Source organism: Pelmatolapia mariae, linkage group LG23 (genome assembly GCF_036321145.2).
Source record: "Pelmatolapia mariae isolate MD_Pm_ZW linkage group LG23, Pm_UMD_F_2, whole genome shotgun sequence".
Classification (NCBI taxonomy): domain Eukaryota; kingdom Metazoa; phylum Chordata; class Actinopteri; order Cichliformes; family Cichlidae; genus Pelmatolapia; species Pelmatolapia mariae.
The window spans coordinates 33,507,709-33,535,706 of record NC_086246.1 but is presented as its reverse complement, the minus strand read 5'-3'; the positions used below and the strand labels follow the sequence as shown (position 1 = coordinate 33,535,706).

At 40.3% G+C, this 27,998-nt stretch overlaps 1 protein-coding gene across 1 annotated transcript; it reads left to right on the top strand.

Annotated features, from left to right (window-relative positions):
- The first annotated feature begins 1,366 nt into the window (after positions 1–1,366).
- LOC134620473 (NACHT, LRR and PYD domains-containing protein 3-like) lies at positions 1,367–27,448 on the top strand. Its single transcript, XM_065469696.1, has 13 exons — positions 1,367–1,391; positions 1,476–1,622; positions 2,939–3,161; positions 3,379–3,457; positions 3,616–3,820; positions 3,999–5,766; positions 8,273–8,446; positions 10,867–11,040; positions 11,360–11,533; positions 11,836–12,009; positions 13,021–13,194; positions 27,260–27,300; positions 27,402–27,448. The coding sequence occupies exons 1-13, from the start codon at positions 1,367–1,369 to the stop codon at positions 27,446–27,448; spliced, it is 3,405 nt and encodes a 1,134-aa protein (XP_065325768.1).
- Positions 27,449–27,998: the final 550 nt, after the last annotated feature.

The following is a 27,998-nucleotide window of genomic DNA, read 5'->3' as shown; positions in this document are numbered from 1 at the left end:
AAAAGCCGAATCTGCTCTAGAAAAACATTGTGAAATGAGACGAGTTTAAATCCACTTTATATCTGGCAACACAAACTGTCACAATCAAATCTGAAAATCTGCGTCCTCCAGACTGATTGAGATAGCAAATGCTGTGTTTGTTCATCAACGCTCCATCAAACTGCTTCACAGTAACACTCACATGGAACATGGACACAGTGAAGCTGGACACAAACGCGACTCTGTGTTCCTCTCTGTGATGATCTACTCCACCCTGCCTTCCTTTTGGCCTGTTTGCATGTCTCATCTGCAGGCACTGGAGGGGTGGAATTCCCATTCCCAATTAGTGACATATGAACAGTTTTACTCTATGAAAGCTTTCAGAGCTCAGCTCCTGGGTGGTGCTTTCCCTTGAGATAACATTTGATTTGGATGTGGATTTTGGTGGCCTCTGGTTTAGTTTAGTTTTGCATTAAACAACTTTGCATTCTTTCACCCATACACTCCTCTACACCACTAATTGTACTGACTCCATAAGCCATAGTTTGTGTAAGGTTTCCTTTTTTGTTTTATTTTCTTAAAATAAGAAAGTTTGGATACCATTTGAATGCATCTCTGGGATTTTGTCATGGCTGTGTGGCCCGGTTTGTGACAAGTCAGGGCTCATTCATTTAAATTTGATTTGTTCGTGGCCATTTTGGGTTTGGTTGGTATAGTTTTGTTGCCAGAATGGTACGTATTTGTGAAGCGTACACTGTGGCTTGTTTGCTGGGTCATTCACATCTTTTTTGAAAAATAATAATAATAATAATATCTTACTCAGCTGCACATTTCTTTGAGTATGAGTATCCCTCTTTTTAATAACTGTACAACTGTACTTTTCTTTCTGATGTTGTAAGTTTACCATGTACAGTCTCTTATTATCTTGTTTTTTTACTTTTGTTTGAATCTGCATGCTCCACCTGCCTGTCACTTTGCTGCTGGAGCAAATTTCCCTCAATGAGGGACATTAAGGCATATTTCTCTTCTCTTCTATTTTGTTTTATTTAGTCTCTGATCTGTTTCTCTGACTTTTTTGTCACTTTCTGTCTCCTACATAGCATTCCTCTCAGTTTACAGTTTAATGATTAGATTTAAACTCAAATGTAAAATTAGGATGTAAACTTAAATTCATGGTCTTCATATGATTCAATTCTGTGTTTGTTGCTAGCAGCTCCTGAAAAATAAATCTACAACACTTCTATTTGACTGACACATTTGTGTTTCCTGTGCAGGTGAAGGTAGAAAGTGTGTGTGAGCTGATGTGGATGTGAATTCAGCAGCATGGATCAGTGTGAGGACAGAGAGGAGGGAGTCCCTCCCTCTAAAACCACTCTGTGTGGGGAACATGAGAGCCAGAACAAAGCTCAGAGGTGAGATGACCATCTCTAACGGTCCATGTCTCTTCAACATGTCACAGCTCAGCACTCACATCACTGTTCCATCATTATTCACAGGAACCAACCTGGACCTGAACCTGAAACTGAACCTAAATTGGAATTTGAATCTGATTCAGATTCAGGTTCCAGTGTGTCCTTTAAGAGTGACCGGTCACATGATCGCCTCATTGATTTTAAAGTCCAGCAACCGTCTGCTGCAGACAGGTGAGCTATTAGTAACATAAACTCTTTGAGAGCTGATTGAACTGCTTGATGTTTTTGGATATAAAGTGCAGTGCAAACACGTCATTCCCTCAATCCCATTTTAACTGTCTCTTGAAAACAAACCCTTGGTTTCTAAACAAGTGAAAATCAACTTTAGCAAACAGGAAGTGATCAGTCTCAACAAACATCAGTGAAGAAAACACTCTGCAGTTAAAAAAAAAAAACCAATTATTCCAAGATGAACATACTGAGAGTTTTCCCATTAATATATTATAATTATCTTCAAAAAATGTATTCCAACACATACTAAAAAGTAAGTAATGGAATGAAAATCTTATTATTTGGTCACCTCCAAAGAAGAATTCTGTACAATAGAAAATGTTTGAGATGCCCCTGGGGGATTTTTTTTGCTAATGCTATACATATCAAAAAACATAAAAGAATCTTGGGAAAGAAGATTAAAAAAAAGCATCTTAGAATTACTAATATGTAAATAAATGTGAGATTTACTATTAATTAAATTGATAAATACATTTGTTAGTTTTTCATTTCTCGTCCTCTGTGTTCCATGTTAGGATATATTATACACAGAGTTTTTATCTGCTGTGTGGAGATAACCAAACAGAAATCATATTGATTTATCAGCTCTCTCATAAACCTGAAACCTGTTAATGAACAACAGCTGGAACCAAATATTAACTGCGGACCAACAGCTGCATCATTCAGACACACTCAGCTCTTTCAGTTTGCTTGCGTGGTTCGATTTTCTCCTGCTATTGTCACAGTCCTGGGTCATGCGATCCAGTGTTTTTGAGTTTTCTTATATTTTGATATTCATTGTTTATATTTCATAGTTTATTAGATTTTTTTTTAAGTTATTACAATCACAACGGACAAGACCGGGAGATGGGAAAGAGAAAGAAGAAGGAAAGAGAAGTTGGGAAGAGAGTAAACAGAATGAGAGGGAAAAAATAGAGGAAACAACAGAAAGAAAGGAAATGGAAAATCTGATCACCTGCTGAAAAAAACTGCGAAAAGAAAACAACACTGTAGGGAAGCCACAGGAACAACCAACAAAAGCATAAGCATAAGTAACAGTAAATAATACATATTGAATGTTGCTGAGCTGCATACAGTACTAATACTGCATGATATGTTTAGAGGCAGCAGCAAACCAAAATAGTGTGTCTCTGTGACTACCTGTGTGTACACTTGTGTGCACACCTGTCTGTGTGTGTGAGCGTGCTTGTATTCTTCAGGTTTCTTCATGTAAGTGTCTACTTGTGGGTGTGAGCCATAGCCCTGCCCCCATGTAGCAGGCATGGAGGAGATCCAGGTCCCACAGATCCAGAAGCCCCGCAAGAGCACGACTGCCCAGGGAGGCCAACTACAAAGGCTATCTCACCATCCACCTATAGCTGAGGAGTGCCCTGAATGGGGGTCACCGAGCAACCATGGTGCAGTTGCCATGGTTTGCCGCAGCAACAAGCCCGCAGGCTCCACCGGCAGCCAGCTACGCCAGACCAGACTGAGCCCCGGGCCCAGAGAACCGAGATTCAAGAGAAAACTCAACCTGACAGACATCCATAAGGATTTAAAACAAACATAATAATATTTACACTAAATAATATTTCCTGATATGTCAGAGACAAAACTTTATACACTTAGGATGAAGTTCTCTTATAAACAGTGCAAAGCAGATAACTTCTTGACTGTTATCTTGTGCTTGAACTAATTGTTCATGATTCCTCCACAGAGTGGACCAGGAGAGCTTAGAGGTTCCCAGTGGTCAGGTCTCCCAGCAGACTGAAACACACCTGGACTCCATATTTATGGTCTGTACATGTACAACAACTACTTTCACATCTATTCTGTTCAACACCTCCATGCTGCGCTTTCTAGACCAGTGGATTGTCAGTGTGTCCAATATGGATGTGATGTTTGACTCATGATTTCAGTCTGATTGGGTCATTCATAAAATATTCTGTTCCAGCTGCTGGAGGACGACATCATCACTTTTGTGAAGAACGAGCTGAAGAAGATTCAAACGGTTCTGAGTTCAGATTACCCAGAAGGCTTAGAGAGTCAGGTGGAGGATGATGAGCAGAGGAGCAGAAGCAGAGTGTCAGTTGTGAAGATCACACTGGACTTCATGAGGAGGAAGAAGCAGGGGAAGCTGGCTGACCGTTTGCATAGAAGTAAGAGGATTTATCTAAAGAGTTAAACTGCTGGTGATAAATGGAGTATTTATTTATGGCTCAGCAGAGGGACAGACATATTTTCAAGGGTAACGCTTTAGAAAATAAAACTGTAATTTGCACTACTTAAAAAAATGTCTCATACTCTACTTTTTTTATTTAGAACATCTTGTTACAGTTTGTCCACGTAAACTTAAATCTAAGTTGAAGAAGAAGTTCCAGTGTCTGTTTGAGGGGATCGCTAAAGCAGGAAACCCAAACCTGCTGAATCAGATCCACACAGAGCTCTACATCACAGAGGGAGGGACTGCAGAGGTCAATGATGAACATGAGGTCAGACAGATTGAAACCGCATCCAGGATACCAGACAGACCAGAAAAAACAATCCGACGAGAAGACATCTTTAAAGCCTCACCTGGAAGAGATGAACCAATCAGAACAGTGCTGACAAAGGGAGTGGCTGGCATTGGGAAAACACTGTTGACACAGAAGTTCACTCTGGACTGGGCTAAAGACAAAGCCAACCAGGACATCCAGTTCATATTTCCATTCACTTTCAGAGAGCTGAATGTGCTGAATAAGGAAAAGTTCAGCTTGGTGGAACTTGTTCATCACTTCTTTACTGAAACCAAAGAAGCAGGAATCTGCAGCTTTGAAGACTTCCAGGTTGTGTTCATCTTTGATGGTCTGGATGAGTGTCGACTTCCTCTGGACTTCCACAAAAATGAAATCCTAACTGACCCTAGAAAGCCCACCTCAGTGGATGTGCTGCTGACAAACCTCATCAGGGGGAAACTGCTTCCCTCTGCTCGCATCTGGATAACCACACGACCTGCAGCAGCCAATCAGATCCCTCCACAATGTGTTGATATGGTGACAGAGATCAGAGGGTTCACTGATCCACAGAAGGAGGAGTACTTCAGAAAGAGATCCAGAGATGAGGAGCAGGGCAGCAGAATCATCTCCCACATCAAGACATCACAAAGCCTCTACATAATGTGCCACATCCCAATCTTCTGCTGGATCACTGCTACAGTTCTGGAGGATGTGCTGGAAACCAGAGAGGGAAGACAGCTGCCCAAGACCCTGACTGAGATGTACATCCACTTCCTGGTGGTTCAGGCCAAAATGAGGAAGGTAAAGTATGATCCACACTGGAGTCCAGAGAGCAGAAGGATGATTGAGTGTCTGGGAAAACTGGCTTTTGATCAGCTGCAGAAAGGAAACCTGATCTTCTACGAATCAGACCTGACAGAGTGTGGCATTGATATCATAGCAGCCTCAGTGTACTCAGGAGTGTTCACACAGATCTTTAGAGAGGAGAGTGGACTGTACCAGGAGAAGGTGTTCTGCTTCACCCATCTGAGTGTTCAGGAGTTTCTGGCTGCTCTTTATGTCCATCTGACCTTCATCAACTCTGGGGTCAATGTGCTGGAAGAACAACAAACAACCTCCCAGAAGTTCAAAAGAAGTCAATCTTTCAACATGCTCATTTTTATCCAGAGTGCTGTGGATAAGGCCTTACAGAGCCCAAATGGACACCTGGAGTTGTTCCTCCGCTTCTTCCTGGGTCTTTCACTGCAGACCAATCAGACTCTCCTGAGAGGTCTTCTAACACAGACAGAAAACAGCTCACAGACCAATCAGGAAACAGTCCAATACATAAAGGAGAAGCTCAGTGAGAATTTGTCTGCAGAGAAAAGCATCAATCTGTTCCACTGTCTGAATGAACTTAATGATTGTTCTCTAGTGGAGGAGATCCAGCAGTCTCTGAGATCAGGAAGTTTCTCCACAGATGAGCTGTCTCCTGCTCAGTGGTCAGCCCTGGTCTTCATCTTACTGTCATCAGAAAAAGATCTGGATGTGTTTGACTTGAAGAAATTCTCCGCTTCAGAGGAGGCTCTTCTGAGGCTGCTGCCAGTGGTCAAAGCTTCAAACAAAGCTCTGTAAGTAAATATGTGGTCATGCAGTCTTTAAACAATAAATGTTGATCCTATTTAACAAAAAGTATCTCAGTAACTCAGTCAAGTATAAGACTTTTTTAATATTTGACTAATCTATCTATCTATCTATCTATCTATCTATATATATATATATATATATATATATATATATATATATACATATCTTAGGGGTGCAACAATGTATCTGTATTGAACCGTTCTATACAGTGCTTTCGGTTTGGTACGCATATGTATTGAACGATACAAAATTTTTAATTTATTTGATCATCTTCTGAGGATGCCGGCTCAGTGGATCTCTGCTCGATTACTTCGCCTGGGCTGCATTGTCAAGCGCAGATCCACTGAGTGCCGCCCACATGCATTCACTCAAGTTAGCATGGCAACTGTCTCAACAGTACCCGAAGTTGAACCTTATCCACCGTCACTCAGATCTGGCGTTTGGAACTATTTTGGTTTTCATGTATGTATCAAGTATGACCCTACTTAAGCGCGTCATGGATAAAAGTACAACAGTATGTCGGATGTGCCACGCAATGCTCAGTTACATCGGTTGGAACACAGCGAATATGACTGCACATTTACGCCGACACCACGCTAGTGCAAAGACAAGTGGAAGCAGACAAAAACAACAACAAGCACGCATGCTACAAACTTTACCCAAGTCATTTAGACAGCCGTTAGAACAGGATTCTAAGAGGGCAAAAGAGATAGACAGGGCAATTGCTACTTTTATTGCTGTCGACAAAATAGCTTTTATTTTGGAAAGAGCCATTTCTCTGTAATAAACGCTCTTTTCCACAGATGAGAGATTTCTCCATCAGATACATTTATTTTTTTATTATTTTGTTGTTTCAGCAACATTTAATTTAAAAACTGTACTTTTGAGTTAAAAGAAATATTTATAATTTTAATAACTTAAAAAAGGCATGAACATTTTTTGTATCGAAAAAATATCGAACCGTGACACCAAAGTATCAAGATGAACAGACAAGAGGAAAGACAAGAGTTACATTAAGAAATAGAGTTACAGAGCTAACATGTCACATGTTTGTTTACCGGCTTGGATGGGGTTGCGTAGAGCTGGAGGCACAGGTGGATGGGGGGAAAGAGACAAGCTGGAGGAAGGAAGGCAAGAATCCCTTAAGCACTTTTGCAGTCGCAAAATCAGCCGCTAAGTAAAACTGCCACTTTACCACTTGTGGGTAAAGTTGAGATAATACGCTGACACCAGACATCAGCTGCACTGCTCCTTTTATACCCCTGACTGATAATGCCTGATGCTCTACAGGTGTGTCGGGAAGTCAGGAAGTGCTCAGAAAAATGGGAATGACAACACAACAACAACACACGCCATCCGAGTTCCTAATAATCCCCTCCCCAAATGGACTCCTCCAGGCAGCCTCCCTGGCTTGTCGGGATGCCTCATGTACAAGTCATTAGTCAGGTCAGGGTCCAAAATGAAAGACATGAATGATGAATGACATCCTATATGGTCAGGCACCGTATAGGCTTGGGCACTATCTACCACCCAGGCAGCCAGAAGGGGTCTGGAAAGAGGGCACAGAGGACTGCAAGAGACAGGCCTGAGTTCAGAGACATTAAATGTAGGGTGAACCTTCATGGAGGAGGGCAACCTTAACCAAACAGTAGCTGGGTTTATGATACACTGGATAAAAAAAGGAATTAGAAAGCCTGGGGACAGCCCTTCCCTTTACCTGAGTTTCCAGAATACATGGCTGCAGGTCTGAGATGATTACAAACTCGATCACTAACCAGTGGCCTAGGGTGTCTTGGTTGCATGTGCACTTTTGGACACCGTTGTGTTTATGTGCCTCCACTCCTGCCACTGCCTGGCACACATTGCACCTGACCACTGCACCGCCTTCTGTGGCTGGTGGGCTCACAGGGTGATGAGCCCACTGCACCACCTTCTGCGGCTGGTGGGCTCACAGGGTGATGATCCCATGTCCCTTTTTAAAACTGTGCCCTCGGGCACCCTCCCAGGGCCTGGCTATAGGGTGGAGCCCCGGTAACCCTATCCTGGGCAGGGTAAACTGTTCTATTGATGTTCTACTCATAGGGGTCTTTCGAATCACTCTGTCTGGTCCCTCACCCAGGACCAGTTTGCAATGGGTGACCCTACCAGGGGGCAAAAGCTACACGACGCACTGCCCCTGGGATCCCTGGGACAAACAAACTGCTACACCACAATAAAGTAGCGATTTTGGAGGGGATGAATTGAGTTTTCACAAATTTAACTGCGTTGTTTTTTCTAAACTTTAACTGTATTTATTTTTAGTTAATCATGAATTGTAGTGTACACTGACACATTCAATTTTCTTGCACTCTGTATACTTTCAGGTCAGATCAGCATATAAAAACATATTAAATCACATCCATTACATATATGTGTGTGTGTGTGTGTGTGTGTGTGTGTGTGTGTGTGTGTGTGTGTGTGTGTGTGTGTGTGTGTGTGTGTGTGTTTCAGACTTAGCACCTGTAACCTTTCAGAGAGAAGCAGTGAAGCTCTGTCCTCAGTTCTCAGCTCCCAATCCTCTAGCCTGAGAGAGCTGGACCTGAGTAACAACATCTTGCAAGATTTAGGAATGAAGCTTCTATCTTCTGGACTGAAGAATCCAAATTGTAAACTGGAGACTCTGAGGTCAGGATTCAAACTTTTCTACAGATGATCATTAAAAACTTTAATTTAATTGTTGCATAAACAGCTAATCTTTATAGAGTTGTCAAGTGAACTTCTATTTACATTTGATTGGATTCTAAATTTGACTCTAAATTACTGGTTTTTCTCTCTCCTTGTATTTTGTTAGGTTCTGTCTGTGATTACCCCTTCTCTTACCCTTTATCCTGCAACCAGTCATGGTAGATGGTCTTCCTGTGGCCTAATTTCATCTAGAGTATCTTTCTGTTCTTCCTTCCCATTATCACCAGTGCTGCTTACAGTGGATTTTCTGATGGTCGGGCTTTCTTGCCAATATTGTAGGGTGTTACCTTACGGTGTTAAACAACTTGAGATGACTATTGAGAGTTTACTAGAGTTTATTGATGATGTGACACAGGACAGAATCAGCTGAATTAATTCTGAGGTGTTCAGAGACATACTGTTTGCTCAGATCCAGCTAGATGCAGTTAAATTGATTGGGCAGTGTTTCATACTACAGCTGGACAATGACCCAAAACATACAGTTAAAGCAACCCAGGAGTTTATTAAAGGAGAGGAGTGGAATATTCTTGAATGGCCAAGTCACTTGCTTGATCCTAACCCAGTTGAGCATGTGTTTCACTTGTTGAAGACTAAACCGGACAGAAAGGCCTACAAACAAATAACAACTGAAAGGTGTTGCATTGAAGCCCTGGACGTGCATCAAAAGGACGAAACCCAGCATCTGGTTATATGCATATGTTCAAGACTTTAGGCTCCCATTGCCAGCAAAGGGTTTTCAACCAATTATCAGAAATCAACCTTTCTGTTTTTGGTTATTTAATTTGAAAGATACTTGAAAATGTAATGGGAATATTTGCAGTTTAAAATAAGTTTTAGTAAGTTAGTTTGTTTATTTTTGTTTCTTTGTCTATTACTTTTCAGATTGTTTTCCAACAATTTAAAACTGTTTGAATATATAAAAGAAATGAAACAGTATAATATTTAGAAAACAGAGATGTCCTGCTATTAAATTGTAAAGATAGATATGAAAAATGTGCATTCCAATCAAATAATCAGAAATAATGTTTTTAGGAAGTTTATAGTTTTTTGTTTGAAAGAAAACCAACAAGAAGGTGGTTGAGATGGCGCTTACAGTGAGTGAGTGACATTATATTTCCTGAAACTGGCCCATCACAAGAAAACTGCCTTTTACAGGGTTAAAGGAAAATTACCAAATATGGGTTGTTTAAGATTGAGGATCAACTGAGGGATACTACTGGGGTCAAGTATTTGAAATAAACAAGGATTAATTTGAACTGTATCTACCAACATTATATAAAGATGAGACCAGCAGTCCTATGTGCCTGTGTCAGCACTAAGATAGTGTAACTAAATGTACCAGCTCTTTGTCCATTTCAATGAAGAGGTATTAGTGTGACTGTACTGAGCAATTTAAAAATTTTACATTTTGGTCTTAGCTTAGTGTATGGTAGTTTAGATGTTATGTGAATTATGAATTGTTTTGCAAATTGACATTTGTTCACTTTAGCTTGAACATTTTTTTTTTTCAGACTGACTGGCTGTTTCCTCTCGGAGAAAAGCGGCGAAGCAATCTCCTCAGTTCTCAGCTCCCAGTACTGTAAACTGAGCAAGCTGGACTTAAGTAACAACAACCTGCAAGATTTAGGAGTGAAGCTTCTTTCTTGTGGACTGAAGGTTCCAAATTGTAAACTGGAAATTCTGAGGTCAGATCAAGGACTATTTATTTTTCATCAAATAAAATAACTGACCTTGTAAAACCTTTTATTACTAGAGGGCAACATCATGCATTTCAACAAGGACGGATCATTAGAAAGAATGAATATGATTTATTGATGAACAGTATATATATTGGTGTTTGGTGGTTAGAGTCCGATGGCCTGTCTCAGCTGAATGGAACCCCAGCTGTGAAAGGGATTAGAGCAGGACCCCCTGCAGCCTAAACGCTGGTGGTGGCTTGAATCAAGCTTGAGTTATGAGAGGTGGAGATGGGGATGAGGTGGGTTCCGCAAATGCTTCTATAAGGGAGAATGACAAATGCACAGTGAGATTTAAAGTATGGGGCATGACTACTGATTGGCCTGGAGAAGGCCAGTAGAAAGTGATTGGAATAAACCAGTGATGATAGAAAGAACTTGACATCGTGGGAAAGTGGGAGTGATGATTTAGCTGGCAGCACCTGGAAGCAGACAGATGTGAGGCCATAGCTCTTCCTTATTGAATTCTCACATATGCTTGATTTGTTCCAGTCCTGGAACATAATAGATATTCCCAGATCTAGTAAGAACTGTACCATCAATACACTTTGATTTCAGTTTTTGTGTGTGTGTGTTTGTGTATGTGTGTGGTTGTGTGTGTGTGTGTGTGTTCCTTATTTGTAGACTAAGCAGCTGTTTCCTCTCAGAGAGAAGTGGTTACGCAATTTCGTCAGTTCTCAGCTCCCAGTCCTCAAGACTGAGAGAGTTGGACCTGAGTAACAACAACCTACAAGATTCAGGAGTGAAGCTTCTATCTGCTGGAGTGGAGAGTGCACATTGTACACTGGAAACTCTGAGGTCAGATCAACTAATATTTATTTTTCATCAAATAACATATTTAATCACCACCCCACTAAAGGGCAGTATTATTTATTTGTTCTTGCATCTTAGTATTTTTCATCATTTTCAAATCACAGTAAATTGACACATTTCTGATGTTTAATATAAGGAAATAGCAATCCCACCTTGTCCTGGAGCATAAGAGAAATTACCAGATCAAGTAACTTAACACTGTACAATCAATATACTATAATTTCAGCTTGTGTGTGTGTGTGTGTGTGTGTGTGTGTGTGTGTGTGTGTGTGTGTGTGTGTGTGTGTGTTTTCTTGATTTCTAGACTATATGGGTGTTTTCTCTCTGAGAGAAGCTGTGAATCTCTGTCCTCAGTTCTCAGCTCCCAATCCTCTAGCCTTAGGGATCTGGGCCTGAGTAACAACAACCTACAAGATTCAGGAGTGAAGCTTCTGTCTGCTGGAGTGAAAAGTCCACATTGTAAACTGGCAACTCTGAGGTCAGATCAAGGATGTTTATTTATGTCAAATGACATAATTGACCAATTAAACTTTTAGCTAATAAAAGTCAGTTACATGCATTTGTTATAGTAGTGTATCATTTCTCATGATTTGTAAATGACAATGAATTCCTGATATGTTTAAAATCAGACAATAGCAATTCCAACCAGTCCTTGAGGAACATTAAATATTGCCAGATATAGTCACTTATCACTACACCATCAATGCATTTTAATTTCAGTGTAGTTGTTTTTTATTTTTATTAATTTATTTTTTTGTCTTTGTGTTGATTATTTTTCAGACTGAGTGTCTGTAACCTCTCACAGAGAAGCTGTGAAGCTCTGTCCTCAGCTCTTAGCTCCCAGTCCTGTAGACTGAGAAAGCTGGACCTGAGTGAAAACGACATAGAGGATGCAGGAGTTAAGCTTCTGTCTGTTGCACTGAACAGTACATATTGTATACTGGAAACTCTGAGGTCAGGATTCAGTCTTTGCTACTCAGCATTTTTTAGAATCTGTATTGCATTACTGAATATATGTCTGAAGGTTATAGTATTATCAGGAGCCTTTTATATGCCTTTGGTTGGATTATTTTAACCCTGGAGAACCCATGGGGTCAGAGCCGACCCCATTGGTTTTCTAGGGAAACCATGGGGTCAAATTTGACCCCATGGGTTCTCCAGGGTTAAATTACTGTCAGTAAAGTTTTTTTTTTATAATACTGCAATAAATCCCAAAGTCCTTTTGTTCATGTTATGTTCTCTAATACAGACATTAAAGATACAATTAAAAATACTGTTTCAACTCAAACACCAGGAATCATGAAACGAGGAACTAACACTGAAACTAGAAACACAGGAAGAGACTTACACAGATAAGGGGGTAGGATGCAACAAAGGGCAAAGGAAAATACAGGGCTTAAATATACAATGAAGTAATGAGGGAATGGGAACATGAAATAACACAAGTATCAAACCAGGAACACAAGAAACAAGGAACACTAGAGAGGCACAGAGACAAAACCTAAAAGCTGGAAAATCACAGTGATCCAAAGATAAATTAAGGAACATGAAATACAAAAGACAAAACTATGAAAACCCCACATAATCCCAGAACACTGAATAAACAAAACTTAAACGCGGAGTCATCTGACCCTAGACCATGACAAGTAGTAACAAGGACTGCAAAGAGAGACTATATCCATTCAGAGAATATATTTCTCCCATATTATCTTGTTTTAATTCCTGTTGAATATCACAGAGGGAACATTTTACCCTGCGTGTGATATGTTTACCAGGGCCCCGCCCTGGAGTCAGGCCCGGGGATGGTGCCCAAGGGTGAGCGTCTGGTGGCCGGGCCTCAGTCCAGTTCAGTTGCTGTTTTAAAATCCTAACTTGAATTGAATGGATGGAATGAATGAGGGTCCAGCAAAGAGAGACCTTCAGTGAAAAGCTTTTTAGATTAATTTTTATTTTGTGTCTGTACAGTCTGTCAGGCTGTCTGATCACAGAGGAAGGCTGTAGTTCTCTGGCTACAGCTCTGAGCTCCAACCCCTCCCATCTGAGAGAGCTGGACCTGAGCTACAATCACCCAGGATACTCAGGAATTAACGTGCTGTCGGCTGGACTGAAGGATCCACACTGGAGACTGGACACTCTAAGGTATGGAGAGAATGTCTGATAGAGGAGGAAGAGCTGTCCTTTAATCCCTGTTTTTTTCATTTAGAGTTTGCAAGGAACACTGGGGGGTGGGGGGGTGTACTTTTGCAAGATTTATTTTATTTATTTTTATTTATTTATAAGGAACCCCTTTAGCTTCCACAATAGTAGTTGCAAGTCTTCCTGGGGCCCAATCGATCAAATATAATCTAATAAAACATTACACAATAATGTAGATGCAAAAATATCCACATAATTTGGCTCTTACAGCCACAGTGAGGTTTTACAATTGTTAAAATATATGCATATAAATATCAAAAACATTGAGGCACAGTACACAAAAATCCAAAACAAATCACAACATTGCCTTATTACAATATTTACAATAATTAAAAACATTTAAAAGTGTAAACAGGCTTTTAAATGTTTCCTCAAATTTAGGATTAGTTGCTAATTCTCTAATTGCATGAGGCAATTTATTCCACTTAAAAGATGCTCTAAATATAACAGAGTTTTTCCAAAAGTTACTTTTAACTCGAGGAATTACTAAATTGCAGTTTGTTAAAAATTGTGTAGCACGATTATGTATTTCACCTGGATACTGCAGCTGAGCAGAAAGAAAATGCATTTAATGGTATTGCTTTCTTGATAAATAAAAGTAAGCCATAGCGTAATTTAGTTTGTACAGGAAGCCAAAACGTTTATTATGCATTCGATTGATACTGGTATAGTATGAACATCTCAACACTAATCTGGCCGCCTTATTCAGGACTAACTGAAGTTTGTTAAGCTCTGTCTTATTAGCTGCTTGAACAATACTCCAAATGAGACAATACTAGTGCATTAATGACATCTTTCATGTCTTGATGCAGCTCAACCATCCAGGAAATCAGTCACGTAAATCTCCAAAAGTTGATTATGTTCATCTGGACGTAGCATTTTCAGTGGGAGAAACGTTTTGTCACTCATCCAAGTGTCTTATTCAGTCTCAGCTGACTGCAGGTTTCCCCAATCGTATAAGCAGTACATTTGCACAATGACTGAAACTAGCACCACTGAAGGAATAAAAATGAAGGAACTGAAGGAACTGATCACAACCACAGAAACAGCAATTTGAAACAACAATATTACAGCAGTGGAAGCTGAGCAATGATGAGGACATACACATCCTGGACAGGAAGGAACGCTGGTTTGAGCAGGGAGTCAAGGAGGCCATTTACGTGAAAAGGGAAAGACTATCTCTGAATCGAGGAGGGGGCCTAGGGGTACATCTTTCGCCATCTTACAATGCTGTAATTGCAGCCATTCCCTAACTGTATGTGAATGGTACTCATGGCCATTGATCAGTGGCCTTTTATCAGTGGGCCTTGATCAGTGGTTGTTGATCAATGGTCATGAGAATTTGCATAATTATGATGAAGGAACTGACCTCCCAGCCGATTGTTCCTTCAGTGGTGCTAGTTTCAGTCATTATGCAAATCTGCTGTTTATAAGATTGGGGAAACCTGCAGTCAGCTGAGACTGAAGAAGTCCCTTGGATGAGTGACGAAATGTTTGTCCCACTGAAAACACTACGTCCAGATGAACAGAATCAACTTTTGGAGACATCTTTCATGATTGAAAAAGCGATATCGAAAGACCATTTCCTAGCCATAGCTATGTCCTGTCCCATTTTCTTAATAACAACATCTATGTGCTGAGACCATGAAAGGTGGTGATTTATGGTAACACCAAGTAGTTTAACCTATGTGACCTGCTCTAATACTGATCCGGATATGGAAAGATTCAGTTGTGGACTGTTGACTAAACGTGTTTTACTTCCAATTAACATAGATTTAGATTTGGATACATTTAGAATCTTGTTGTTTTTACTTCAGTAAAACATGTTTAGCTTATCTTGTTGTAATATGCTATTCAATTAAGAGTTGTCACTGGCCGAATAAAACATGGCGGAATCATTGACATACATTAAGATGAGATTTACCCAAGATACATGGCAGATCATTTGTGAAAACTGAATAGAGAAGTGGACCGAGGCAGGTGCTTTGGGGTAGACCACAGTTCGTGTTGCAGACCTCTGTGAAATGACCATTACAATAAACCTTTTGCCTTCTTCCAGACAAAAAACTTTTCATCCAGCGCAGAGCATCTGATGAAAATCCACAACATTTTAGGTTATCAATTGAAAGATCACGATTTATTAAATCAAATGCAGCACTAAAGTCCAAGAATACCATCCCAACCATTTTCCCATCATCTAGATCTTTATACCAGTTATCTATCAAATGAATGAGAGCTGAGCTGGTGGAATGACCAGGTTGTAAGCATGTTGACACTTAGTGAGTAGATTATTTTCTGTTAAATAATGTTGAATTTATTCATAATCAATTCTCTCCATAACTTTACTTAGAACAGGGAGTAGACTAATAGGTCTGCTACTGACACCATTAAAACCAACATTCTTATTTTTTGGAATAGGAAATATTTTCGATTCTTTCCACTACAGTGGAAATGAGCTTCACACCAAAAATCTATTAAATATGTGACATGTAGGAAGGGACACAAACTTTTGCTCAAAGCTGCAACTTTGAGCAGTTCACCATCTATATTATCAGAACCTGAAAATGTTTCACAGGAAGGGATATTAATAAACGCTCCACCGTCTTAACATTCACGGCCTCAAGCTTAAATTGGCATAGCTTATTATTCATGATAGCATCCTGTATAGGACAGCATGATAGAGTGGGATCTCTTCTGCTCATATTAGATTTCAAATTTGTTATCTTATTGCTGTAATAATTTCTTAAAATAATTGGCTATGTCCTTAGCTTTACTTATAAACATTCCATCCATGCTGATGTGTGACACCACCGGAGCGAGATCTCTACCCACTATATTATTTAAAACTTTCCACACATTCTTGCTGTCCTTATTAGCCTTCTTGAGCTTAGGTTGATAGTGTACTTTCTTCTTACACCTACTGTATTTTTCCGACTATAAGGCACACTTAAAATCCTTTCATTTTCTTAAAAATCAACAGTGCACCTTTTAATCCGGTGCACTCTATGTATGAATTCTGGTTGTGCTTACTGACCTTGAAACGATTTTATGTGGTGTGTGGGTCTCAAAAATCTGTCAAAAAATGTTTTAGTATGACTTTGGTAAGCTAACGCTTTATGGATTGTCGGAGCATAACGGCTACTGTAGTCAGCAGCCTCTTGGAGTAATTTGAGTCCAAACTCTGCTTTAGGTCCCAAAGTCAAATGAACACTGCGGCACCACTGAGAATTAAAAACTATCTAAATTTTTTCATGTTTAATAAAAATGATCAGTGTCGCTGCTTTACCAGGTGTAGCAATTAAGTTTAACATCCAGGCATCCATGAAAACAGAATTTATTAACTTTAATGGAGTTAGAAGTTAGCAGGAAGTTAGCTCACTAGTTTCCACCTAAACATGATATACCATGTTCTGACTGAGAGATTTCTGAAAAAATTAAAACATACAACTCTGCCATCACTTCCAACACAAATGAAGAGAGAAAACTAAACAGCTGTGACATTTGTAGGGTTACTGAAGTTGGACTAGCTGGTATATAATGATGTGCTACGTCACCACTAGCAACACAGCTATGTTAGCATAACATAAACACAGTGAAGCTGGAGGATGAACACTAACTTTTTCCACTCGATAAAAGTTGACGTGAGGGTTCCCGATGGTTTGGGACAAATGCTATTGCACATGGCAGGATGCTGTAAATGTACCAAACTTCAGTCAGGAGAACAACTGAGATAATCCATCCACAATACAAGGTTAGTCATTAATATATTGCAACAACATGGGAATAGAGCAGCTGCAAGAGAATTTGACATTAATGAATCAATGGTACGGAAGTGGAGGAAGCAAGAAGAATGAGTCAAGTAAGGTTTGACTTGTCTGACTGTTTTCAATTTCACTTCAATTTTATTTATATAGTGCCAAATCACAACAACAGTCGCCTCAAGGCACCTTATATTGTAAGGTAGACCCTACAATAATACATACAGGGAAAAAACCCCAACAATCATATGACCCCCTATGAGCAAGCACTTTGGCGACAGTGGGAAGGAAAAACTGCCTTTTAACAAGAAGAAACCTCCGGCAGAACCAGGCTCAGGGAGGGGCAGCCATCTGCTGCGACCAGTTGGGGTGAGAGAAGGAAGACAGGATTAAAAACATGCTGTGGAGGAGAGCCAGAGATTAATAACAAGTGTGATTGAGCAGAAAGGTCTATTAATACATGCTGAGTGAGACAAGTGACTGAAAAGGAAATACTCAATGCATCATGGGAATACCCCCGCAGTTTACACCTATTGCAGCATAACTAAGGGAGGATTCAGGGTCACCTGGTCCAGCCCTAACTATATGCTTTACCAAAAAGGAAAGTTTTAAGCCTAATCTTAAAAGTAGAGATAGTGTCTGTCTCCCGAATCCAAACTGGAAGCTGTTTCCACAGAAGGGGGGCCTGAAAACTGAAGGCTCTCCCTCCCATTCTACTTTTAAATACTGTAGGAACAACAAGTAAGCCGGCAGTGCAAGAGCGAATCACAGATACTGGAACATTTTCAGGAGCAGAACACTAGTCCAGCTGGATAATAAATATATTAATAAATATATTATTATAAGACAGATATTAGTGTAAGGGGTTTTCAAGAAGGACTTTTGCCAGAACATTAATGATAACAGTTTTTTGCTTACAATTTATTCACCATTTGGATAGATCTCTGTATGTTTGCAGTTGTATGTCTGGTGCAGTCATTTTCAGAAAAATCCTCTTCCTCCCTTTTGACCTCATTCAGGTCAGATAATTCTCTATACAGAGACAGGGCTAGAACATATTTATCCTATTGTCCCACAAACACTGGAAGTCGTGAAAACTGTTGATCAAAAGATAAATTAATTAAAATTAATTAATTAATTAAAATAATTAGAGTTAATAAAAATAAAAATGAATTGTGAGAGCCCCTGACAATCACAGAGACATAGCCTGTTAAGAATTTTATTAAAAGTAGAATCTAAAAATACTTTTAAATCTGAGACCATAAAATCCAGTTGTAGTTGTGCTAACATACCCTGTTGCCTTGACTCCTCTCTCCTTGTATCCCTTCCTTGCATCCTCTGCTCACATCTCTGGTGGTAGGGGCTAAGATGTGAGCAAAGGAGGACAGACCGTAAATTTGGCATGTTTGAATTAACTATGTGAGATAAAGAGTGGTGGTGGAGATGGACTACATTCACTGGAGCCTGACCGTAAAATGCTCTGAAAGGGTGATGATTTCAAAATGAATCCTAATGGCAGGTGAAAGATGCAGAGACAGGTGAGGAAGTGACAAAAATGAGCATTTAGTGGCCAAAACTCCAAAATCATAAAACTGTCAATAAAACAGAAATCCAATGCAGGCACAGGAAGAATGAAAAACAATAAGAGCTGCATGAATTCTCCAAATACTAAGAAAATGTGCTTCAATGCTTCTTTTATTGCCTCCTTTAGCAGGGGAGACACTGGAGCATCCTTTATGAAAGGATCTAAATACTGTCCTTTAATTGATAGCTACATGGCATTTGTAGGCTCTTGACCTGTATTGGATTGACTGTATGATTTATTAAGGTAGCTGGGAGGAGGAGGACAGAGATGAAGCACAAAGATAGTGAGAAATGAGCTGATTGGCTGGTGTGTATATTTGAGGATTGGTGGCTTTTTGAATTGTTACTGGAGGTTACAGGCTGGAAGTTTACATCAACTATGGAATGAAATCACTATCCCATTACTTGGAAAACAGAACTGAAAGCTGATAAACAAAGAGTGTGGAGAAATGGATGCCGCAAGTTTGACGTGGCTCAGTGGAGTATATTTAAGTCTAAAGTCTAAAGCAAGAGTTAGATGATGTTAGGATATGGAATTGACTTGTACCTGTGGATTAATTATTGCATTGTATATCTAAAATGTCACCGCCAAAGAAAGCTTCAAACCTAGGCAAGAATAAGACCATCAACGGATACATTAGCAACACCAATGTTAGCGAGCTTGATGCTAATGAAAGCTGTTGTCATGATCCTGGGCCATCTTGGCCCAGCATTCTTAGTTTTCATGTATTTTAGTATTTTGTTCCTTATTTCATTTCCCCTTGTGACTGTTACCCCCTGTGTGCCCCTCTGTGTATCTGTGAGCCCTCGTCTCCCCTCGTGTTTTTATTCCATGTTTCCCCAGCCCGCTATGCCTGTGCTCTCTCTCCCTTCCTGTCTGCACCTCTGTGTACTTCCTGTTTTACTTTGAAAGTCTGTGCCTAATGTCAGTGTATGTAGTTTCACTTTCCCCGTCCTGTCGTTAGGTTCATCTGTGTCAGCTGTGTTCCCCGTGTGCTCCCAATTCCCTCGTTAACCCTCTGTGTATTTATGTGCATGTCTCCCTCAGTTCGGTGTCGTGTCGTCTGTGTTCCCACCTCCATGTTTTCACGGTCAGTCTTTGCAGTGATCATCATAGTCTCTGAGTCTTCTTAGTTTGTCACAGTATTAGTTTTCCCAGTTTAGTTATAGTCTAGTTTAGTCACGCTATCCCTGCTTTGTTTGTACACTTTGTCTTCAGCCATATTAAAGGCTCGCTTTCTGTTAAGTTCACTCCCGTCTACTCACTTGTGTACGCACCTGGGTCCATCACACACACCACCGCACGGCCTGTCTCCGCAGACCATGACAGCTGTACCAGCAGGGCCTTGGCTGAGCTTAAAGTTGTCACTCCGGATGACAAGAGTGAAATGTATAAGATATGTCAGGAAATGTGCCAGACAATATCTGAATCAGTCCTGGAGAAACTTGATGAACGGTTTGATGCTTTCGAGGCCAAGTTCCAGTCGGTGCTATCCGTACAGACTGACTTACAGAACTGCATGGAAGGTCAGGAATTAGTGGTTAACGCGCTGGACGAGCGAATGGGAGCGCTTGAAGCCAAATGTGATGACCTGGCAAAACTTGTCAATCAGCTTCAACCCAAACTATTAGATTTGGAGGCCCATTCTCGGAGACTTAACATAAAAATTGTTGGCATAAAAGAGGGCTCAGAAGAAGGGAGACTGATGGAGTTTATTTCCAACCCCATCCCTGAATTACTGGGTAATCACATCCACTTAAGGTCGACCGTGCTCATCGATCCCTATGGCCTATGCCGGCAGTGGGAGATAAGCCGCGTACTATCATCGCTCGAATACATCACTTTCAGACGAAAGAGCTTATTTTACGCCTCAAATGCAAACGATGGAGTACAAGGGGAATAAAGTTCTCATCTTCCCAGATTACACCAGCGAAGTAATGAGCCAGCGTTGTTCCTTCCGGAACGTGATGCAAGCCCTGAGAAAAGACGGAATAAAATTCCAGCTACGGTACCTGGCGAAGCTGCGTGTGTACTGGAAAGGTGGGGATGTTCCAGAGGTTTTCAACCATCCAGCACAAGCAGAGGCGGCTCACCAGCAGAAGAAACATAGTGCTACAAAGAAGGAGTAATGTACTCACTGGCTGTGATTGCACATCTTCCTTTTTTTTTTTTTCTGTTTAATAAGGTGAGCGAGCTTTCAGTTTGTGTCGTGCGTCATGCTGTGGACTATCAGACTGCACTGTGTTGCACCTATTATTTGACTTTTTTAATGTTTTGTTTTCTTCATTTGTATGCTAACTATCAATGCATTGTGGCGCTAATCGGCTCTTCCAAAAAACGCATAGTTTATTAAAATCATTTGGTAATGTGTCATAGTTCTGTAATATATCAAAATATTACAATATTTATATTAGTTAAATAAGCGGTTGGTTGCGGTGGAGGGCACTGTGACACTGACAAGTGAGGTTCGCAATTTGCCCAGCAGCCTCGGTTTTGTTACTGTGCGTCATGTTTGGGAGACGCATGGGGTTGCCGGTTGGGTGGGTTTTTTGTTTTTTTTGTTTTGTGGCTCAGATGCGTGTATTCTATTTTTCTATGTTATGCAAGATTAAACTGCTGAATTTGATCACTTATATTTATAATGACTGATGTCCAGGGCAGTGTGAAGGCAGAGGGGGGAAATCTGCAGTTGATCTCATGGAACGTGAAGGGGCTGGGTAGTTCTATAAAAAGGGGAAAAGTTTTCAATCTTCTTTATCTTTCTGCAAGAGACTCATATTAAAAAAGATACACAACATAGATTAAAGTGCAACTGGGTATCTCAGATATATCAGTCACCATTCACCTCACACGCGTGTGGTGTCGCAATACTATTTGGGAAGAATGTCCCATTTCTATTTGCTACATAAGGGAGGGGGGGTTACTAAAAGCCAGGTACAAGACCATATAGTGGGAAAGTACTCAGGTTATGTGAAGATATTTACTGATGCGTCAAAACTGTTGGATAACAGAGTGGGTGTTGCATTTGTTCTCCCAGACATAAGTTTCGTGGCGAGTGAACGAATTACAGATGATTTGGCAGTTTATACTGGGGAGCTTGTAGCAACTTTAATGGCTTTGACCTGGGTGGAGGACACACCAATAGGGAGGTATTTGGTTTGCTCAGACTCTAGCAGCGCACTAGTGAGTATAGGTAATATGTCTTCAGACTCTAGACAAGATATTGTTTTTGAGATATTTCTTTTATTGTATAGAATTAAAAATAGAGGGATAGAAGTGGTTTTCTTATGGGTTCCTGCACATATCGGTGTTGATGGTAATGAAGAGGCCGATAAGTTTGCAAAAGGTGCAGCAAGAAGAAATCCTGTAGGTTTGACTATAAAATACAGTAAAAGTGAGGTGAAAAGTATAATCAAGGTAAAGTTAAAGGAGAAGTGGCAGACACAATGGGACAGACGGGAAAGGCAGGTATTATTATAGCATGCAGAAAACAGTCGGGCAATGTAGAAGGAGCTTTAGAAGTAGAAGAGGCGAGGATATAATCTCGAGAGTAAGATTTGGTCACACAGGCTTGAATAGCACACTTAAAAAGATGGGCAAACATGACACAGGGAATTGTGACTTCTGTGGACAAGAGGAGACATTTGAGCATGTAGTGTTGGAGTGCGATAAGTACAAGCGAGAAAGGGAAATATTCAAGTCTGAATTGCAAGAAAATAGTGTTCACCTAAGGGTGAGGGACATATTTCAAAGGGATGCAGGGGATGTTATTTATAGGGCAGTGTTTGGCTTTTTAAGATCGAACCCACACTCCATTCCAGAGGGTGGCAGTAAATGCACCTAAAAGTTGTTTGCCAACCGCCATTAAAATGTAGGAGCAGAAGAAGAAGAAGAAGCTCTGGGCCAGAGTGCCATGTGAGTGGTTGCAGCTAGTGAGCTGTGTGTTTGCAGTTAGTGAGCTGCGTTCGGTGGCTGTTTACTCCTGCCAGTGTTTGGTGACTCCACTCTTTTTTTTTTTTTTTTGACTTACTTTTCAGTTTATTGACCAACGCTTGAGTTTTGTTTTTCTTAAATGGTGATAGCGGCTTGTCCGTCTCTTTTAGTTGAGTTATTAATAGAAACTTTAATAAAACTCTTTAATTTAACTCTTTTGCCTCCTTGTCTCCTTTTTCCGACCCGGACACTTTTTGTTACTTTCCCTCATCGCCTTGACTCTTTTAGGGGAACGTAACACTGACCCTGCTAACTTTAGGCCGATAGCACTTCAAAATTTTGACCGTAAGATAGTTACAAAAATCCTGGCTATTAGATTGAACAAACATTTGGCATCCATTATTCATCCTGACCCAATGGGGTTTATCCCTGGTAGACTTTCCTTTTTCAATTTTAGGCTCAATGTTAGACTCAATATCATCTATTCCGACTATAAAAATTCTAAGGGAGCCTCTGCTCTAGCCATGAATGCACATAAAGCTTTTGACCAGGTCAAGTGGCCTTACATGTTTGAGTCACTGAGCAGATTTGGATTTGGTGAATCTTTCATTTGTTGGGTGAAACTGATTTACACAGAACCAATGTGCTCTGTTTTGACAAGTAACAACCGGTCTGCCCCATTCCTTCTGCAGCGCTCGGTGCAGCAGGGCTGTCCACTATCCCCAGCACTCTTTGCCATCGTTTTGGAGCCTCTCGCTGTGGCTATAAGAGAGCATCCAGATATCAAGGGGCTCCAGGGTGGAGGTGTTGAATCATTAGTTTGTATGCTGATGATGTAATACTGTACTTGCAGGATGCTGAACAATCAGTTCCTCTGCTCCTCAGCCTGATTACAACTTTTGGTAAATTATCACAATATACCGTCAACTGGTCGAAGAGTGAGTTTATGCCTCTTTCCAACAACAGCTCGCCAGAATTTCTGCAGCAAGTTCCATTCAAAGTAGTTAGGAATCATCTAAGTTACCTTGGCCTGATCATACCTAGAGATCCCAAATTAATATTTAAATTGAATTTCACTGAGTACCTGTGGTCTAAAGCAAAGCACTGAATACTGGAAAACACTACCGCTGTCAATGATTGGATGCATTAATTCAGGTAAGATGATTTCTCTTCCCAAATTTTTATATCTATGTCAAAATCTCCCCATTTATCTTACAGTGGCCTTTTTCAAACATTTGGACTCAGTCATTCAGTCCTATATTTGGAATAGTAAAAGGGCTAGAATCTCTAAAGTGCATTTGCAGAAAACCAAGAGAGAAGGAGGGCTGTTCCTGCCAGTTTTAAACATTACTACTAGGCTGCTAATATCAGAGTGTTAGTGTTCTGGCAGCAGGACTCCCCTGATGACCAGGCATCAACGCCCCCATTGTGGGTTAGACTGGAAGCTGAATCAGTGAACAATTCCTCCCTGTCGGCTATGTTATTTACCAAGTTTGAAAAATTGGACTCTTATAAATGTCTGGGTTTTGTATTAAAACAAACTATTAGAATCTTTAATCAGATTAGACGTTTTTTGGAATTGCCAGACACATATGTACAGATGCCAATATGTTTTAATCATGATTTTATGCCTACTTGGCAAGATAAGACTTATCATGACTGGAGAGAAAAGGGTTTAGTGTCTGTTAAGGATATGTATATTGATAATAAAAAATTTTTATTTGGTCAACTAAAAGGGAAATATAATCTGCCACATTCAAACTTTTATAGATATCTGCAGGTCAGGCATTACATCCAATCCAAGTTTAAAGACTTTGCAACTCTACCATCGGAGCACGGGATCTATGAAATACTCAAGAGCCAACCTGATTCCAGACATCTTATCACAAAAATTGTACAATTATTTGGTGACTCTATTGTAGTGCATACCGTTGGGCTTAGGCAGGCTTGGGAAAAAGAATCGGGGATGAAGGTGCCTGAAGTGTCTGTCCAAAATCCGCTCCTGCTCTATAAACAGCAGACACCAATTAATTCAATTTAAAATCCTCCACCGGTTACACTATTCTGAGGTCAGACTGCACAAGATTTATCCTTCTATCTCCCCAATATGTGACAGGTGTAGACGGGCAGAAGGTACCTTGTTCCATGCCTTTTGGTCTTGTCCCTCATTAACAGGCTTTTGGTTTAAAATATGGTACTCCAAGGCATATATGAAACCTCTACAGCCCAAACCTGAACTTGTAATTTTTGGATGTTCTCCGACGTCAGAGCTACTCCTGGTTAAACTGCAGGAGCCACTGGAGCTAGGTCTGATTGTCGCCAAGAAATTAATACTGAGGGAATGGAAGTCCCCCACCCCTCCTTCCTTTCAGTTGTGGGTAACAGACATGATGTCCATAATACAAATGGAAAGGTGCAGCAAATACTCAAAAGATTCTCTTCTGAAAGTTTGGAACCCCTTTTTGGAACACTTTGCAAAAGCCAGATTGGGCTAAACTAGACTCAGATTTGTAAACTTTTATCAACTTCAGCTTTTTGTATTTTTTTCTGTATTGTGAAGTGCAAGTTTGTTTGAATTTTTTTTTTTTTTTGTAACGCATCTGAGCCTGTTTGTGTCTGTCTTTGTTTTGGGTTTGTTTTTGTTTTATCTTTTGGAAATTTAAAATAAAATTATCAAGATGATGTTAGGATGGAGGAGGACGGAGATGATATCCATAAAAAGCTGACTGATCTTAGAATAAATGCAGTTGAAGAAGCTGTCCCAGTGAGTAAAGGAACAGTACAGAAGACAATGGCACCATGGTGGGATCAAGAATGTAATGCAGCAGTAAAGGACAGAAACAGCATTCAGGCAGCTTAAGAGAAACACAATATAAAGAAGGCTCAGCAGTAACGAGGAAACAGGAAAATTAAAATAACATACTGGCAGGAATACTGCAGTAATTTAGGAAGAAGCACACCTATTGAGAATGTGTGGAGTACAGTTAAGAACATGAATGGAGTCAGGAAACAACAGCAGAATCCAGTATTAGTAGGTCAAGGAACAATAGGAAGTATGGATTCAAAAAAGCAGAGATCCTGGCTAAAGAATTTAATCAAATCCTTTGTGGAAATAATTGAAGTGATGAAGGTTGGCGTGAGAGAGAACAAAAACAAATCATGTTGAAATGTTAAATCAGGAAAGTCCTGGAGAAGATGATAGATCTAATGTTCATTTTGCAAAGTGTGAATTCAAAGCAGCTCATAAATGCATAAAACGTACTTCCCCTAGAAGGATCAAGTGTGTTAAATTATGATAAAGCAGTTAGGGGATGAAGGACTGAATGTTCTGCTGCTCTTAGATTAGATTAGATGAAACTTTATTAATCCCTCGGGTGGGTTCCTTCAGGAAATTCAGTTTCCAGTAGCACAGCACCAACAGAAGTTACATGTTACAGATACAATAAAGGGGGATGAGAGTAAGGATATAAGCATAAATATACCATATATACAAATATACACATATATAAATACAGAATATATAATATGGATAAATAGGACTACCAGTGGGTTGCACATTTCAGTGAGTCTATAGCACAGTGATTATTGCACCGTCGAATATAAGAAAAAATATTGCAATTATTGCACAGTGGAAAAAAAAGCACTACAGCTCAGTTGTTCCCGCCCTCCTTTGTCCTCCTGTTTTCCCTCCCTCCCCCCTCCAGTGAGGAGTTAAACAGTCTGATGACATGTGGGACAAATAGAATATGACAGGAAGCTGGAAAGAAGCTCCAATAATTCCAGCTGTGAAACCAGGGAAAGACCCCACTAAGACCACAGGTTGTAGGCCTATAGCTCCAACTTCTCATCTAGGGAAAGTCATGGGAAGAATGGCAGTAGACAGACTGATGTATGTGACTGAAAGAAGGCAGTTGTTTTTACCTTTTTTAGGAGTGGAAGGGACACCATGGACACAGCAGTCTGTTAGAATCAGAGATAAGGGAAGCTCAGGGAAATAAAGAATTAGTGGGGGTAGTTTCTTGGATATAGGATATATATACTACAGACCTGGAGAGTGGAGAGTATTGTTTATTAGAGGAAAAAATGTCAGATACACCTGTGTAGACAGGTAAATGCATTAGGAGATGAGGTATGGTTTTTATTAGCCAACTTAAATGTTGGAAATGAATGAGTTGTCTCTGGTTAATATTCTGTGTTTGCTAACAGGATCAGATACCCAATCTGTCATCTGTTAACATGTCCAAAATATACTAATTTATTGGTGGATAATCTAGTATCGTGTTTTAATGCACAAGTTAATATGATTTCTTTGTGCTGATAACATACAGTCTGTTCTGCATGGAAATAAAATAAATACATGCTATGCTGCATGGGGATGCTGCACCCACTCAGAGGTCAGAGGTCATGCACAGTAATCACACTGACACCAAGAGAAGAACAACAGCTGGCAGCAAAGGCAGGGAGGTGTCCTTTCTAGGAGAAGAGGAATATAAAGATAATGACGGTCACAGTTAGAATCAGTCATATTTCATCCAATACAGTGGTGTACTGACAGATCCAGGATCAGTCCAGTTCATCAGCAGTTTGATCCACATATGGATTGAAGTGTATTTGTAAAAATGTTGGACTGTTCCTTTATCAGTGTCTAACAGTATGTGTATGAGAGCGATGCAATGTCAATGTGTGCATGCTGAAAGAGACTGTGCTGGTCTGACCCCCCTCCTCCTTTCAGGGTGGAGCCTGCTGGAGTCCAATGGTTGAGACCAGGTCTGAGGAAGTGTAAGTGTGTTTTTAATGTGATTCATGAAAACAAAGCAGCACACATTCAACCATCTTCAAACTGTCACATCACTGATTCACATCTGTGATGTCAGGTGTCATCATCAAAGTGTCAATCAATGAACTGATGATAGATCAATAACTGCAGCTGGATTGTGTTTGTTTTCTCCATCAGACTCCTATCAACTCACAATCGACACAAACACAGTACACACAAACCTCAAACTGTCTGACAACAACAGGAAGGTGACACGTGTGACAGAGGAGCAGTCATATCCTGATCATCCAGACAGATTTGATGTTCATCCTCAGCTGCTGTGTAGAAATGGTCTGACTGGTCGCTGTTATTGGCAGGTCGAGTGCAGAGGAGACATTTATATATCAGTGAGTTACAGAGGAATCAGAAGGAAAGGAGGGAGTAATGACTGTGCGTTTGGATGGAATGATCAATCATGGAATCTGTGGTGCTCTGATGATGGTCCTCGTTCTGTCTGGCACAATAACAAAGAAACATCCATCCCCTCCTCCTTCTCGTCCTCCTCTGTCCCGAACAGAGTAGCAGTGTATGTGGACTGTCCTGCTGGCACTCTGTCCTTTTACAGAGTCTCTTCTGACATTCTGATCCACCTCCACACCTTCAACACCACATTCACTGAACCTCTTTATCCTGGTTTTTATGTCTGGTCTGGTTC

What these genes read in the sequence shown, in the direction of transcription:
- LOC134620473 (XM_065469696.1), top strand. Translation starts at nt 1,367, where the DNA reads ATGAGAGCCAGAACAAAGCTCAGAG. An exon ending in AAAGCTTCAAACAAAGCTCT is followed by an intron (nt 5,767 to 8,272) that starts GTAAGTAAATAT and finishes TGTGTGTTTCAG; the next exon opens with ACTTAGCACCTGTAACCTTT. An exon ending in TGTAAACTGGAGACTCTGAG is followed by an intron (nt 8,447 to 10,866) that starts GTCAGGATTCAA and finishes CCTTATTTGTAG; the next exon opens with ACTAAGCAGCTGTTTCCTCT.